Source organism: Talpa occidentalis, unplaced genomic scaffold (assembly GCF_014898055.3).
Source record: "Talpa occidentalis isolate TD23 unplaced genomic scaffold, MPIMG_talOcc4v2.1 talOcc4.8, whole genome shotgun sequence".
Taxonomy (NCBI): Eukaryota; Metazoa; Chordata; class Mammalia; order Eulipotyphla; family Talpidae; genus Talpa; species Talpa occidentalis.
In genome coordinates this window covers 22,583,986-22,599,307 of record NW_023605194.1, presented here as the reverse complement: position 1 = coordinate 22,599,307, position 15,322 = coordinate 22,583,986, and the positions used below count along the sequence as shown (strand labels likewise).

Here is a 15,322-nt window from a genome sequence, read left to right as displayed (position 1 = left end):
ATATATGATTCTAATTTAAAAAAAATCAAAAAATGTGCCTTTTTAAAATTCCATTGATGGAAAAAAGGTTAGCAAGAGAGATACTCAGGTTTCTAAAATGACAGTTGGTCTAGGTAAACTGGACTACTGTTAAATTAGGCGTTAAATAAACATAATCACCCTCAACACACTAACAATTGACCACTTAGCATGTGCTGGGTACTGTGATAAGTAATTTATATGCCATATCTCATTTGTCTTCATTACAACCTAGGAAGAAATTTTGTGTGATAGGTATCAGAAATTGACCGATGCCCCTAGAAAACTTCTTTAGCTCTCTAGATTTTTGAACTAAGAATGGTCTCCTTTTATCTTCCAGTTTTTAAATTAAAGATTTATTTTCCTGTGAAATGTTAAATATATTCAAAAGATTGACTTAATTCTAGATATGGCTATGGAAACTGAGATATCTGCTATTTCACTAGCTCTTGGTTTTTGACATTAACGAATTGTCTGGAAAGGAAACTTTTATAATGCCATACTTTTCAAAGTTTTCCCAATTTGTGGAAGCAAAATGGTTTGCACGCAGGGATGCAGTGGGAAAAGGACAGGATTCAGACTACATCTGGTCCATGGCCCTGGTGCTGTCTAGGAGTCAGGTGCTGAAATGGCTTACCCAAAGTCTGCCTGGACAGATGGTGTCCCTTGTCTGTAGTCTGTTGCAGCAGAAAGTTCCCAGAATAGAGGAAAGATACTGAAGCAACAAGAATTACAGTTCATTTTATTTGGAGGGGAGTGGGGAAATCCTAGTTTTCTTTTATCTTCTTGTTCTTCCAAATTTTGCCCCAGCTTAAAGGAAAGGTTATGGATGACAGGTTGTTGATGGAAAAATATCTGCTCAAAACAAAACAAAACAAAACAGAAAACAAGGCTGGCATCTGTACAACTGGCTAGTGATGTATTTTGGAAAATTTCACTGTCTACTGAGGTGTTAGACAGGAACCAAGAAGAACCAGGACTGGAGGCTCAATGATGTTGTCAGTTCCTTGGGACTACTCAGTCAACAAACAATTATTGTAGTTTAATAAAGGAAAATGAACATAGGGACCTTGGCTGTAATGAGTAAGAGAAGATCAAATATGCAACATCATAGGAAATTCCATTCAGGGCGGAAAAGCCTTATTACAACAGCCTCAGATGAAATGTAGTATTTATAAGAAACTGGAAAAACTGGAATATTCTCTGGGGAGATGAACTTGATGAGTGTGCAGATCATGGAGTAAGTGTCTCTTCGATAGCTCACATGACATTCCACTCTGTTATTTCCATATATGCTTTATATCTATTATTACTAAGATGGCTTGAAAGAAGGAATGGTATTCTTACAAATGCCAAAGTCTGACACAAAATGACAGGTTGGCATAGGATTTGTTTATTAATTGATTGATAGGGTTCTCAAGGCTAAGATGCTTGAATTATTCACTTCTGAGAGTAGCTAATTTTCATTAATAGCCTTACATAATACCCTCCCTCCTTCCATAAGATTCCTACTTATTTCATTTCATTCAGTCATTGAACATGGACTATGTGCTAAGTACTGTAGGCGCAGATGAGAAAGACACAATCCCTGCCTTTAAGAGTCTGCAATTTACTGTGAGAGGAGAATGTGTGCAATGAATATGTTTACTGCTTAATTAAATAATGCTGTGCTATTTCTTTGGTATTAGTTTCTTTTTCAATTTGAGCCACCTATCAAAAACTCCTTTAGAAGCATAAGTTAACATTGATCACAGATTGTCACCTTCATAGATATATATATATATATATATATATATATATATATATATATATATATATGATTAAGATTTTCCCCTCTGACTATATAAGTGTGCAGACTCTCCTATAGACTCTCCTTTAGGGTTAGTGTCTATTATGCTCTGGTCTGCAAAAGGGCTGCCTTTGTCTAAACTAAAACCCCTGGCTTTGGCATAAGATGAAAAAATAGCTCTAGGAGAAAAGGGGGCAGAGAGGGATTTATTGGAGGTATACAAGGTGCTCCCAGAACTAAAGGAGAGGTGCAGGAGACCCACAGGTCTGGATATCCTGGAGACAGGAACCATGGCCTTTATGCCCCAGGCATAACTGTTCTTCTCTGTTGGCATCTTAAATTGGCAGGGCTTTCCATGGCATGGAGGATGTGGATATATTAATAGTAGTTTTGTGATAAATCCTTGCAACTCATTATCTACAAGCAAGGGCAGCGATTTCCATCTTAGATTCAGGGTGAAAAACTCAGATCAAGATACTGAGTGAGTACATAATCTTAAGTCACAGCGAACCTTAGACTAATCCCTAGTGGCTAGAGGGGTACTTTGACAGGTCCATAAGATCCTGTAATTAGAAGAGTTCTCCAAAGGAGGGGAGTGTTCTTGTCAGAAGAGGGCATGAAGGTGCTCTAGAGGTCCGAAGAGAAAATTCTGCCACTTTATTCTGATGCAATGCTGTGTTCCAGAATAGCTCCCAACCAGGGAGAATCCTCACCAGCCTGCTCATCTTTCCACTGCCACTCATGGCCAGTGTGAGGAGTGACTACAATGGCCAGGGAAGTCAAAGGAGACTAGGTAGTTGTCCATGACCTCCTATGGCTGTAACCATTCTACAAACAACATGGAAAGATGCCTCTGAGGGGAAAGTTTCCCTTTTTGCTATGCATAGTCACACATTCCTTGGTTGATATAACCGAATACCAATTATTTTATGTGGCATCATCTATGCACTTTGATGTTGACTCTCCCATGCTCCTTCACAGAGGTGGAGTCCAAGGATCTGGGCTGACTCCCAGAGTGCAGAGCTTAGAACACGAGCTTCCCTCTATATGCACACGTGCTTCTCCCTGTCCATTTCGTACCCAAGTCTTCCATGCTATTGAGATCTTCCTATTTTTCAAGGAGTTCAAGCATCTCTGAGCAACTAAGCAAGAGAACCTCTTACATCCTACTTCCTTCAGCAGCACATACCCTCCGAAGTCTTCTTGGTAATAGAAAAATAAGCTTTGGAGATCCTAAATCCACCGACAATCCTAGACCACTGTTTCTATGGATATGATAGAATGCTGAAGGACCTATCACCACAAAATAAGTAGGCCCTAGATAAAACATAGTTTAATGTGTTACTGAGCTCACAAACTTAAGGCAATTCTCTAAGAATCTACCCCACCCCACTGATATCCCAAACTAGATCTAGTGGTGGTGAGAGGTAAACAAATGGGAACAAGGGGCTCAGAGTACTGTGAAAAGTATACTAACCCTTGAGCTGGCGGCATGTTAAGGAAGCTAAACCTAGAATCCTACATTAAGTCAGGCCCCTTGGAGAAAGCTAGACTGTTCCAAGTTGAACCCATGGCTCTCAGCAGAGGTGGATACAAATACTCTCTGGTAAAAAGTATCTCCAGTTTAGGCTCACATGACTTCCATATCTTCGGATCAAATAAATATAATAAGGAGGCAAGACACTCCAAATAGCAGCAGAAAAAACTAAAAACATGTTTGTTTATACTCAAGATATACTGCAGATATTAGAATTTTCAAATATAGAATATACCCATGTATGAAATGTTTAGTGGAATGAAGGATGAAACAAACAAGTAAGCAACAAGATACTCTCCGAGGTGACTTGAAAAAGAACAACTTGGAACTCTTAAACATGAAAAACAGTTTTTGAAACGAAAACTCAACTGTTCAATGCAACTTAAGAAAGAATTAATGAACTGGAAGATACATCTGGAAAACTACCCAGAGCATGACATTACAGAGAGACAGGAGATGAAGAGAGACAGGAGATGAAATGAGACAGTTAAGAGACTTGGACATTAGAATGAGAAAATCTCACATGTTTGACTGGAGCCCTAGGAGACTGTAAAGATATTGGGCTGATTTTTAAAAAGATGTGATATCTGTCACTTTAGAAAACAGTATGGAGATTCCTAAAAAAAAATTAAATATACCATATGATCCAGTTATTCATATCTGGCTATTTTTCTGAAGAATATGGAAACACTAATTTGAAGAGATATGCTCACCCTTAAATTCACTACAGGATTATTTACAATAGCCATGATTTAGAAACAAACTAAATGTCCACCAATGGTTGAGTAGCTTTGAAGAGGTGGTATATATACACTATGGAATACTACTCCGCTATAAAAATGATGAGATCTTGCCATTTGTGACAACATGGACATTATGTTAAGTAAAATAAGTCATATGGAAAAAGACAAATACTATATTATTTTACTCATGTGTATAAGATAAATAAATGAACACATAAAACAAAAGCCAACTCTTAGACTCTAAGAACAAAATGGAGGTTTTGTACCATTTGCAAGAGAAGGGGGAAGTTAGGTGGGTAAACTGGGTAAAAGAGGCCAATTGTATAGTGGCAGGTGAGACCTAGATTTTTACAGGTGATTACAATGGAATATACACAGATGTCAAAATATAAAGTCCATGTAATGCTATAAACCAATGTTATCTAAAAAAAAAGTGGCTGAGAGACACAAATCCTCAGATGGAGGAAGCACAGGCTGGGTGAAGAAAAAACAAACACAAAAAACCAACACAGAGATCTGTAGTTTTACATGTGGTAGTGAAACTGTGAAATCCAAATAACAGGTCACCTAGAGGATGGCATTACTGTAAGAGGTGTCTCAGCAACACATGGCAGCTAGAAGATGGTGGAACATAACTGTCAATTTAAAATTTTGTATGCAGAAAAATTATCTTTCCAGAATGGAAACACAAGAAATATATTTATAGAGTGGAGAGAGAGAGAGAGAGATAGTTTACCTCTCAGTTAAGGAAGGCTAGAGGAGGTGTATTAGGAAGAAGCACAATCACCCCAGAGGTGTTTCGGAGATTTGAAAGAAAGATGAACAAATAAAATAGTAAAAATGGATGCAAATAAAAAACATTATCATTAGATAATAAAATAACAGTGGTAACTACAAAGGGTTGGCAAAGGGCAAGTCTGCAATGCTCGGTACTTCAGATACTTTCACAGTCCTGTAAGCTAAAAATGTATCACAGAAGTTCAACAGAAACCACAAAAACAACAGAAGTGGAGGGTATAATCCCAAATAGGTAGAGACAAAAAATGAGATTTCCAAAAAAAGAATCTTTTCTCTTGCTGCAAAACAAAATCTCCCAACTAATTGATGTGCTTTTTTATTTAAAAGATTTATTTATTTATGCATACAAGAACTGGGGTATAGGCCAGAGGTGCAGGGGTGAGAGGATTCACCAGAGACAGAGTGGGGAGCAGGACAGGCGAATCTACTGAAATACACTGCTGAGGGGAGCAGCGGTGAGACAGGAGAGGTCTGCCCCGCCATGTGGGCCACCTCCCTGGCTGGGATAGAACTTGTGGTGCAGTGGCTGGTGGTAGCTCTATAGGGCTGTGTCTTAACCCCTTGCGCCACCAGGGAAGCCCTGATGTACCTTTTTTTAAAGCAAGAAAAGAAAATTAAAGAAGCATGGAAAACATAGAAACTGGATTAAGCAGAATAGACATGAGTTTACATACTGATGTTCCCATAGTATGGAAATAATCTCATCAGGAAAAGGATGGGCTCATTCGTGCACTGGGCATCACAGGGTGGCTGTGATGGTGTAAAATAGGATGAGGGTTGCAGAACAGGAGATGCCACTTCTGCCGGGCCCCCTTGTAATGTGAAGTCACCAACAGGCGAAGGAAATGCAGGAGAGCTAGGTCTAAATCCCAAGTGTGGAATGTTTGTTTTTAGCTTCTTCACATCTGTGAGTGTTTTTCTAGATAACCACACCTCAAAAGTAACTGCTTCCTCAGAGGGAAAACCATAGCATTCTTCAAAGTAGTGCTAAAACCACCCCGCTGCTCACCAGGTCAGTAGAACTGGGGAGAAGGGGCCTGTGAGTGAAAGCGCGAGACTGGGGGCCAGGGTCAGCTCCCTGAGCAGAAGTGAGTCTAGGATTGGAAATTTCAGGCTTTCCAAAGAGAAGGGTGAGGTGAGGTGGGGTGTGCTTGGGCCTTAGAGTGTAAGGAGGAGCAGAGCACAGGAGGGCAGGGGGAGGGAGGAGAGGCAGGGGCAGACTTCAGGCTGTGAGGCTGTAAGGTGGGATGTCTGGCCTGCAGTGTGCCTGGGCCTGCAGGAGCTTGGCATGGGCCAGGGGAGAAGAGAGGCCACCACTGACAGAAGTGGGGAGGAGAGAGGCTTAAAGGGAAGTGACCAGAGAGCGCACACATCCACTTTCTGAATTCAGCTTTCTAAAAGCAGCTTTGCCATTTTCAGCAACGGCAATTTTAGTGACTTAATCATATCACTATTTCGGAATGGCATTTTATAAATATTCTTCACTACTTTGTGAAAATCAGTTTTTTGTTAACACGCTTTTCTTAAATAAAAAAAAAAAAAAGGTAAAAATAAACAAACAACAGAATCCAAATACACCTAAAGCGCATCTCCCTTTGACCTTGAGAGGCCTTTACCCCCTTGTTAGAGGAAGCACCTTGTCTGCCTGAGGGCCCCCAAGCACATGCCCCCCTCCCTGTGCAGAGCTCTCTGCTGCCTCTCACAACCCACAGCACTGGCATTTCTCTGGGGGTGCTGGTTTCTCATCCAATTTAGGTGTGTTTGTCCTGCCAAGGACTACGAGATCTTTAAAAACTCTGAATTCCCTCTCCCCACCTCCAACTGTTATAGGGCAGCCCCGATATTGAACGGGTTGCATGGCTGTGGGTCCTCACCCGCGCGCTTACAAGGGACTTATGAATACTCCACTGCAGGCACACACAAAAGGTTAATAAAAGGTTTATTTACAAGGGAAAAGGAAATAAGGAAAATGTACAACTCAGGGAGAAAATAGGGAAATAAAGTCTTTAATGCGTCCTACCCGATCCGCGACTTGGAAACCCAAAGTCAGTCACTCTCAGAGCTGGCCGGACCTGGCGGGGAGCCAAAATGGGGGACCCCTCCAAAGCCCACGTGTCTGGCTTTATACCCACCTGGCTGCTTAACCCCACCCTCAGGTCCCAGCCACCTTCCCTTTGGTGGGGATGGGATTTGGAGTTCCCAGTGTCTTTGGCTTTGGCCTGGGGTGGGGGTGGAGTCCACAAAGCCTGTATGGGATTAGCTTTAGGACATCCAGTTCCCCCTAACACAATCACTCATGCCCCTGGAGTCAGATAGCTGCAGGGTGCATTCATAATGAGGATGGTCCAGGGAACAAAGTGTGTCTTTGGGAATCCTTTCCCAAACTGCTTGGGGTCCTACCACAGGGAATTTTCATTGATTAAAAAGAACACTTTGGTTGGTTATATATTTCTCTTAAATAGATTCTTTGACTCTTCAATAATATTCTTAGTGCTTCTTTTTTTATTGCTGTGAAATTATTAAAATAATACTGTTAAAATTCTCTGAGGTGGTGGCCTTTACCTTTCTGAAAATGATACCAAGTACCCAATCTTTTGCCTACCGTATGAGTTTCCTATTACTGTGTAACAAATCACCACAAGTTTAGTGGCATTAAGCAATATGTGACGAATGGTCTAAACAGTTGTGCATGTCAGAAGGCTGATTCTGGCCTCACTACACTGAAGTCAAGGTGTTGGCCAGGCTGCATTCCCTTCTAGTGACTCCAGGGTGCCATTGATTTTCTTGCCTTTTCCAGCTCTAGAGGCTACACATATTCCTTGGCTTGTGGTGCCACCCTCTGTCCTCAAAGCCAGGACTGGTGGGTTGAATCCTTCGCACACCACCTCACCTCCTCATCTGCCTCCTTTTTCTATTTTTAAAGACCCTGTGATGACACTGCCCATGCGGATTATCCAGGATAATCTCCTCCTCTCAGTCCTTAACTTAATCTCATCAACCAAGTCGCTTTGGCTGTGTAAGATATTGCATTCATTCTGGGGATTAGGACAGGCTCTTTGGGAGACCATTCATTACTCTGCCTACCACACCTACTGACACCTGTGTGTGTGTGTGTGTGTGTGTGTGTGAGCACGCACGTGCGTGCGTGCGCAGCTGGAGCAACACCCACACACCTCGGGCCTTACAGCTGTCAGGAGGATTGTGGTTTGGAACAGGGAGTGACTTTCTATCCACTGCTTGTGGCTGCCTAGGGCTGGGGAGCAGGAGGTTTGGCTGTAGCAAGGCGACATCTTTGGAAAGCCTGCCATGCACTGCTGAGTAACCTTTTTAGAAAACTTTTAAGAATGAGTTAAAAAGCCTTGGCTTCTGCTCCAGCCCATGTCTTATTAGTATTCAAAATCAGGGGTAGTCCATGCTTAACCACAGCAAAAGAGCTGGCACCCCGCAATCATTCTTCCATGACACCGACAACAATGAATCTCAGGGTTAAGGGTGACCCATTTAAGAAATATATTTTTGCCGAGGAGGCCTTAGAGGGAATCCTTTTAGCAATTTGAATCAAAAGGTATTGAAGTTCCTCAATCCAGTTTTTAACACAGTTTCTTTTGCAGATATAGAATGGGTTTTTTTTTTTTTTTACTCTTTCCTGAAACTATTACATCTAAATTGATACAGTTCAGACCCTGGGGTATATGTGACTGTACACATAGTAGGTGCTCAAATATCTGAATTTAATAAACCAAAGCTTATCTTTTAGATCTAGGCTATGAAAAAGTAGAAAAAAATTGAGATTAGGCTATGAATAAGTAAAAAAAGATTGAGATTAGATTGAGATTGAAATTTGGCAATACCTGTTAAGATTTAATTAGTACATATCAGTCCTCACATTTCCACTTCTTGGTATCTATGCAAGAGAACTATTTGCATATGTGTGTAAGGATATTTGCCTACGTATAATGATACCCTACAGGTCAGCATTGTTTGCAATGGTCTTGGATTAGAAACTGCTTAATTGTCACTTGAGGAGTGACAAAATGAATATGATACACCCACACTAAGGAGCTTAAAAAAATTACTTTCATCTATATTGTGTAATTTTTTTGCAATAAAATATAGCTAAGTTTTATTAAATTAACAGAGAAACAATGAAATATCAAACATTTAAGATAATGTCAAAAATGATGATCAAATCTATTAAAATATTACATTTTACAAAGCAACAATTTAGGCTAAAAGTTAAAATACTTTTCCTATTTTGCTAAAAGTGTGTTTGTATATGTAGGTAGTATATATATTAAATATATTGCATATATGGGAATATATTTATATAGATATATCCATCTACCAAATCTATACTTTATATATATATACACACACACACATCAATAGCTGCTGAATTATCTTATCTCTATACTTACAACAATAAACTATAAATAAATGTTGCTTGGATTAAATCATAGCTACACATCCCATTCTTTATCATTATTCTTATTTATAATGGCAAAAATATCTCTTACATGATTATGATTAATCTGATAATTGAATAGTTTGCCTTTTAAATAATTCAATTAACTTTAGTAAATTAAAAAATTTTCTGAAATAGTTGCACAATTAAGAAAAAAATGAAACACTGCTTTACAACATGTAGCATCTTTTTAAATGAAACCCTTCCAAGTGTGAAGAATGAGTTAAGGTTTTATCAAATGAATGCTCTTTGTTAGCAAAACTGATCTAAATCGTGATTTAAACTTTACAACCACAGCAATCTTCCATTTGAGCAAAACTGTTGGAAAACATCAGGATGGGGTGGTGGGCTCTTGGGCCTCTGGGGATATCCCAGGAAACAAAAGCTGTTCTAAAGGAATTATACAAGATTGACACCAACAGGAAATCCTTCCCAGGCTACGTGAGACTGTAGATTGGGTATTTAGTTCTATTGAGAGAAGGGGAAGCCACTGGGTTTTCTATTTACCGGAGGAACCAGCCCTGAAGATCCTCCAGGGTCTGTGCGTGTGCAGCTGTCTGCAGGGGTGATCAAATCCTCCCCACTCCCTGCAGGGAGGAGGCTGTCCACAGAGCGCAATCACGCACCTGCCGGGCGCCAGATCAGCCTTCCACATGCAGAGACACTCGCCCGGCTGCGCAGAGGCTGAGCTGGCCCACTCCGCCCGGCCAGGCCCTGGCCCAGTCCCTGCAGAACAAAGGGCGGGTGTCTTTTGCACCTCCCTGAGTCGGATGCACGCACATGCCTTCCATCACAATTAACTCAAGAATCTGAAACACAACACCAACTCACCCGCGACACGCTCAAAATCAATGCCATCAATACCCAGAACGAGGACAACGAAAAAGCAAATCAAAACAAACCTATTCAAAGAGTAAATACTCAAAGCAACAGGGCTCCCAGTCAGACACACTCCAAGGTCAACAAATCCAAGAAAGTTCAAGTGAAGGGGCGCCTTATAAACAGAAGAGGCCATTATCCCAGGGGTCCCCAAAGTAAATGCCTGGGGGGCCAGCTAATGGAAGGAACTGTGAGATAATAGAGAGTGGGCCTCTCATGAGCCAGGCCGCAGGTGCCCCAGGTAAAAGCATTCACATTCCAATTTTTAAAATTTCAACTCCTGCTACATGTGATCTCTTAAACAGTGCCTACAATCAAAGAAGGAAGAAAATGGAGTTAAATAAGGGTGGAGGGGGCTGAAGGAGAATGAGCCAAAGTCAGAAGAGCTGCCAGGAGGTCTACCCAAGATCCAAGGCCCCGCCAAACCTGGCTGTCATTGTTGGCAAAGGTGGGGCCACTTGGTTTACATCTTCAAAGGCAATTGCAAAACAAAAGCTAACAGCAACAGCTTAAACTCTAATATGGGGGATCAGATTAGTCATGTAGATTCCTGATGTAACTAATTAAGCTGGACTACAAAAAGAGTGCACTGGTCCCTTTGGAAGCCTCTGCATAAATGGTGCCTCTGGAAAGCTAGAGGTGTGGCCTTATGAAAAGGTGAGGCAGGGACCGAGTGACCTCCCAAGGTCCTGATTTAAATATGTCTGCATAGTCAACCCTGGTTCTCCAGCCCAAGGGAGAAGACAGTGACAAATCATCCTAAGCTGAAGATAATAAAAAGTTATATTTGCCTTTGGAATGTATTTTGGTACTTAAATTAGAACGTGTCTTTCTGACGTGCTGAGAATTCACAATGCTTCACAACAGCCACAAAGAAGGCCTGACCTGGAGCTGGGAAGCCACCCAAATTCGCCATCCTGTCCTCCACGTAACTCTTCTTCTTTGCTAGGGGTGAGAATATTATCTCTCAGTATAATGTCCAACAGCCCAAGCGGCCTCAGACGGGGCAAATCGGCTCAGGGGCCTGCCCCTGATCTCTGGCTGAGTTAGGGTGAAGCCCCTGTATGGTCTGGTCTTGCTTTTTCAGTACGACTCCAAGTGCTGCGGGACCCCCAGTCAACATCATGCTGACTGCTAATGGTGGTTGGGTCGCACCTCCCTGTTATAAAGGACACGAAAGCTAATTTCTTGAGCTCCTTGAAAGAGAAAGAGAAAAAGACTTCAGTGAAAAGGAAGCTGAAATGAATGTCTGGCACTTGGAATGAAAGCAGCTGCACACTCGGGAGATGCAGCATTCCCCCGCACATCAAAGGATGGGGGGACGGAGACCTGCACTTGAGCCTGGTGCCTAGAGGAAAGGAGAGCTGGCTCACAGGAGTCCCAGGCGGAGGTTCGGGAGGAGGAATGGACAGTCGCCCCGCTGCTCTCTGTCCTCGGTCAGCAACCAGGGCCCACGAGGCAAAGCAAGTGCCACCTAGCAGGAGGCAGCCCAACAGGAACATTCCGGAAATATAGCAGAGTCCTTTAACCAGAGACTCCAGCAGAGAGGCACGTGGCTCTGGGAGGCCGGATTCACCCAGAAGGGCTTCTCTGATTCAGAGTGACTGGGGGCAGCCACGGCCGAACTCAGACAAGCTGCTTGGCCCCCGCAGGCAATACGTGTTATTACAACCATTTTTATTTTTCCCCTTTCCTTCTGAAAGCCCCAAATTGAGCTAGTTTAAATATGGCTATATAATTAAAATGAAATAAAATTAAAAATTCAGTTTCTTAGTCATAGTAGCTGCATATGGAGCCCCACAGCCACATGGGGCCAGTGATGTGATATTAGACAGCGCCGACCTGAGCACCTGCTGTGTCACAGAGACTTCTGCTGCATCACACACTAACCTAGACTTCCAGGAGGAGTCTAGAATCTAGTACCTTTACTCTTTGTGGGGTAGAAGAAATAAGAGAAGAAATGCACTTTACAACGTTTCTTTTCTAGACATCATCACCACCGTCCCATGTGGGGAAAAAGGAGGTAGATTTCACTGCCCATTTCACAGATGAGAAAGCGGCACCTTGCCCGAGGTTCACCGTTGGATGGCATGGTTAAAATTAAAATCAGAACTTCCAATTCCAAGGTGAGTTACTACTGTATACATAATTACCACAAATAATACTACCTGCCAGTTACGCTGTTCAGGGCTGCCTTAAGAGCTCAGGCCTCCCAGAATGAGGTTGACAAGTCCCTGTAGTGCTTTTGCTGATTGATTTTTAAAGTGATAACTAAACTTTGTTCAATGAAGTCTAGCAGCTGTAGAGTTAGGGAGCCTTGGGGTTCCAATCCTGACTCATCCTCATATTTATTGACAGAGGGCAAGTCACTTAGCTTCTCTGAATCCTAATTTCCTTTTTTGTATACTTACTTGGTAGTGTTATCAGGAGGATGAAATAAAACAGTGCACCTGAAAGGCTTAGTACAGCGCCTGGTACATATTGGTGCTCGGTGTCAGTGGGGATCGCCAGGACAAACAATGCTCTGTCATGTGCGAGGGCCTACTGGTACTTCAGGATGAGAAAGCAACACAGCTGTCCTCATTTTACAGCCGGTACTTCTGTATCTTGGCGAGTAAGCAACTGACTCATTGTCATGCAACTAGAAAGTTGTAGGTCTAGGGCATGAACTCAAGCTATTTGAACTCCAAATTTATGCTTTTTTGCTACACAATGTTGCTTCTTAGGAGAGAAGGCAGCAGTGGGAACACTGACATGGTTTAGGGGAAATGTGGTTATCCTTAATTCCCATCTTCCTCTCTTCTTTGACATGGACAATTACTCTTTTTGTAATTATATGCCAAAGGCTGTGCAAAGGCAGCTTTGAGCATCTCTTTCTATTATAATTGTCACCCTTAAGCCCCTCCTCTATAGAGGCTCTCGAGTCCCACTGGTAAGGAAGTAACACCTGCATAAAGAAGGGGGCTTAAATTTGAAGAGCACAGCTTGAAGGAAAGCATTCAAATTTTCTCCTTGGGAAGCCCACGGATCAAACACCTTTTTTCCTATCTACCCTCATCCCAACTCACTGCTATCGCGAAAGGTAAGGACAGCACATTCCAGAACCCCAGCTGAACCCAGCCGAGATCCATGATGACAGTGTGTGTTTGCAGTCACTGGATTTTGGAATGGTGCATTACTTAGCCTTATCACCGCACAAGTTGACCAGTAGATCTGTGAGACTCAGGGCGGGAGCCACTTACCCAGCCACAACGATCTCGAAGTCCCCATCGTGGTCCACATCAGTAACTGCCACACCATAGTTGAGCTGGGTGGGGTTGCTGTCGTAGTCAGGGGGCAGAACTGAGTTGGTGACTGCAGTAAACATGGGCTCAGCCCGCTGGGACCCTTCAGTGGTGTGCAGAAACCACAGCAGCAGCAGGAACAGTAACATCCTGGACACCTGAAACCAAAAGTTATCGGCGGTCTGAGAGATGTCTGGCCAGACCAGCCAGGGAGAGCTACTCCCTGGTGGGCAGAGTGCCCGTGTCCCTGCTTACTGAGGACTTTGCAATTTGTAGGCTGCCATTTCCCTACTTTCTTTAAAGGGCAGCCTACCCCCATCACATGCAATCACCCTTCTGTGGCTCTGCTTTTTCTTTTTCTGTAGCATCTATCCCTGTCAAACATACCATGTGATTTCCTTATTCATCACGTGTATTCGTTATTTTCCATTTCCCTCTGCTAGAAGGAAAGCTCCATGAGGGCAGGGCTATTTTCCTTCCATTCCCCTACAGTCTCTGGCACATGTTTGTGGAAAGAAGGAAGGGAGGAGGGAGGGGGACTGGCAGGGAGAGAGAAAAGAAGGGGAAAGTAAATATACACAGGTAAAATGAAGAAAATAATGAACTTCAAATAGTCCAGGGGTAGGGTGAGACCCCCATATGAATCCAGGTCTAGAACAACATGGAGACAGTGAAGGAATATCCTCCTGTGGGAAGTGCCCCAGAGGTGGCTGGAAGGGGGTCTGTGACTTGGCAGGTGCCCCCAGCCAGGGTTCCTCTCTGGAGCAGCTGGCGGTGGCCTCCAGACCAGGAGGCAGCCAGTCAGGGAATGCATTCCGGCAGAATCTGGCGGGCAGCTCATCATTCACTTGGAGAAATTAAACCATTGCATGTGTGTTTTATTATAAATTAATTATGTATAATCCATTGTATAATTCATTATTATATCTCTAACATAATTCAGGGGGGTTGCCAAGCAGCCGAGGGCCACAGATGCTGGTGGCACACACCCGGGAGACAGATGAGAATGGCTAAGGAGGTGGAAAGACTCCGCCCCCTCCTTGTGTGAGCAAGGGAGACGCTCAGAACACTACAGATGGCACCGCCCCGAGACTCTGCCCGCGGGCCTAGACAGAACTCACAGAGTGTTCTGGAGGCGCTGCTGGAACAAGCCCCACAAAGGCTCGGAAGGTCTAGTCCCACAGGCAAGGCAGTGCCTTCCTGCCTTCAGCAGGCAGCAAACCCCTTCCTGGTGGAACTTTTCCTGCCGGCTTGTCGCACGTCTGGCAGCCAGGAGCAGGCTGAGGCTGATGTCTTAATGAAGAGAAGATCTGAAGACTGACTCCCCATATGGAGACATTTGCTCCTGCCAGCAAATGAGCTTACTCCAGTTCAGGACCGAAAGACCAAAGGAAGCACCCAGACAGTGGCTTTGGAGCCAAACATGATTCCGAAGCCCCCCATAACGCCTGGTTGGAGGCTGCAGGGCTGAAATGAGCCTTGGGGAGTCCTCCTGCAAAGGAGGGCACGTGTTGGGGGTTGCATTGTCAGAGTGAGGTCAGTCCAAACGACAAAGATGTCTGAACAGCATCTTCCGCTGTCTCACCACCAAAGGCAAACGCATCACTGTGTGTGCGACTTGGCAGGAAGCTTGGTGGGATAAAGGAAACTCATAACTAGATAAATGAGCTTCAGGGGGCGGGGGTGGAATGAAAAGCTAAAGAGTATTTAATAACCAGGGTAGACACACTGAAATGTAGCATGGCTCCGAAGGTCACTGGGCTTTTCAAGGTATGACCTCTATTGTAGGATGACTCTCAGCTTAAGAGT

General features: G+C 43.3%; 1 protein-coding gene across 3 annotated transcripts in view; it reads right to left on the bottom strand.

Moving 5' to 3' along the window:
* CRTAC1 (cartilage acidic protein 1) overlaps positions 1-15,322 on the bottom strand; it is a 130,607-nt gene that overhangs the window by 98,576 nt on the left and 16,709 nt on the right. For all 3 annotated transcript variants that reach the window (XM_054690194.1, XM_054690193.1, XM_054690195.1), the window contains exon 2: positions 13,472-13,671. In XM_054690194.1, the coding sequence (XP_054546169.1) occupies positions 13,472-13,671 (200 nt within the window). The remainder of the gene's footprint in view (positions 1-13,471; positions 13,672-15,322) is intronic.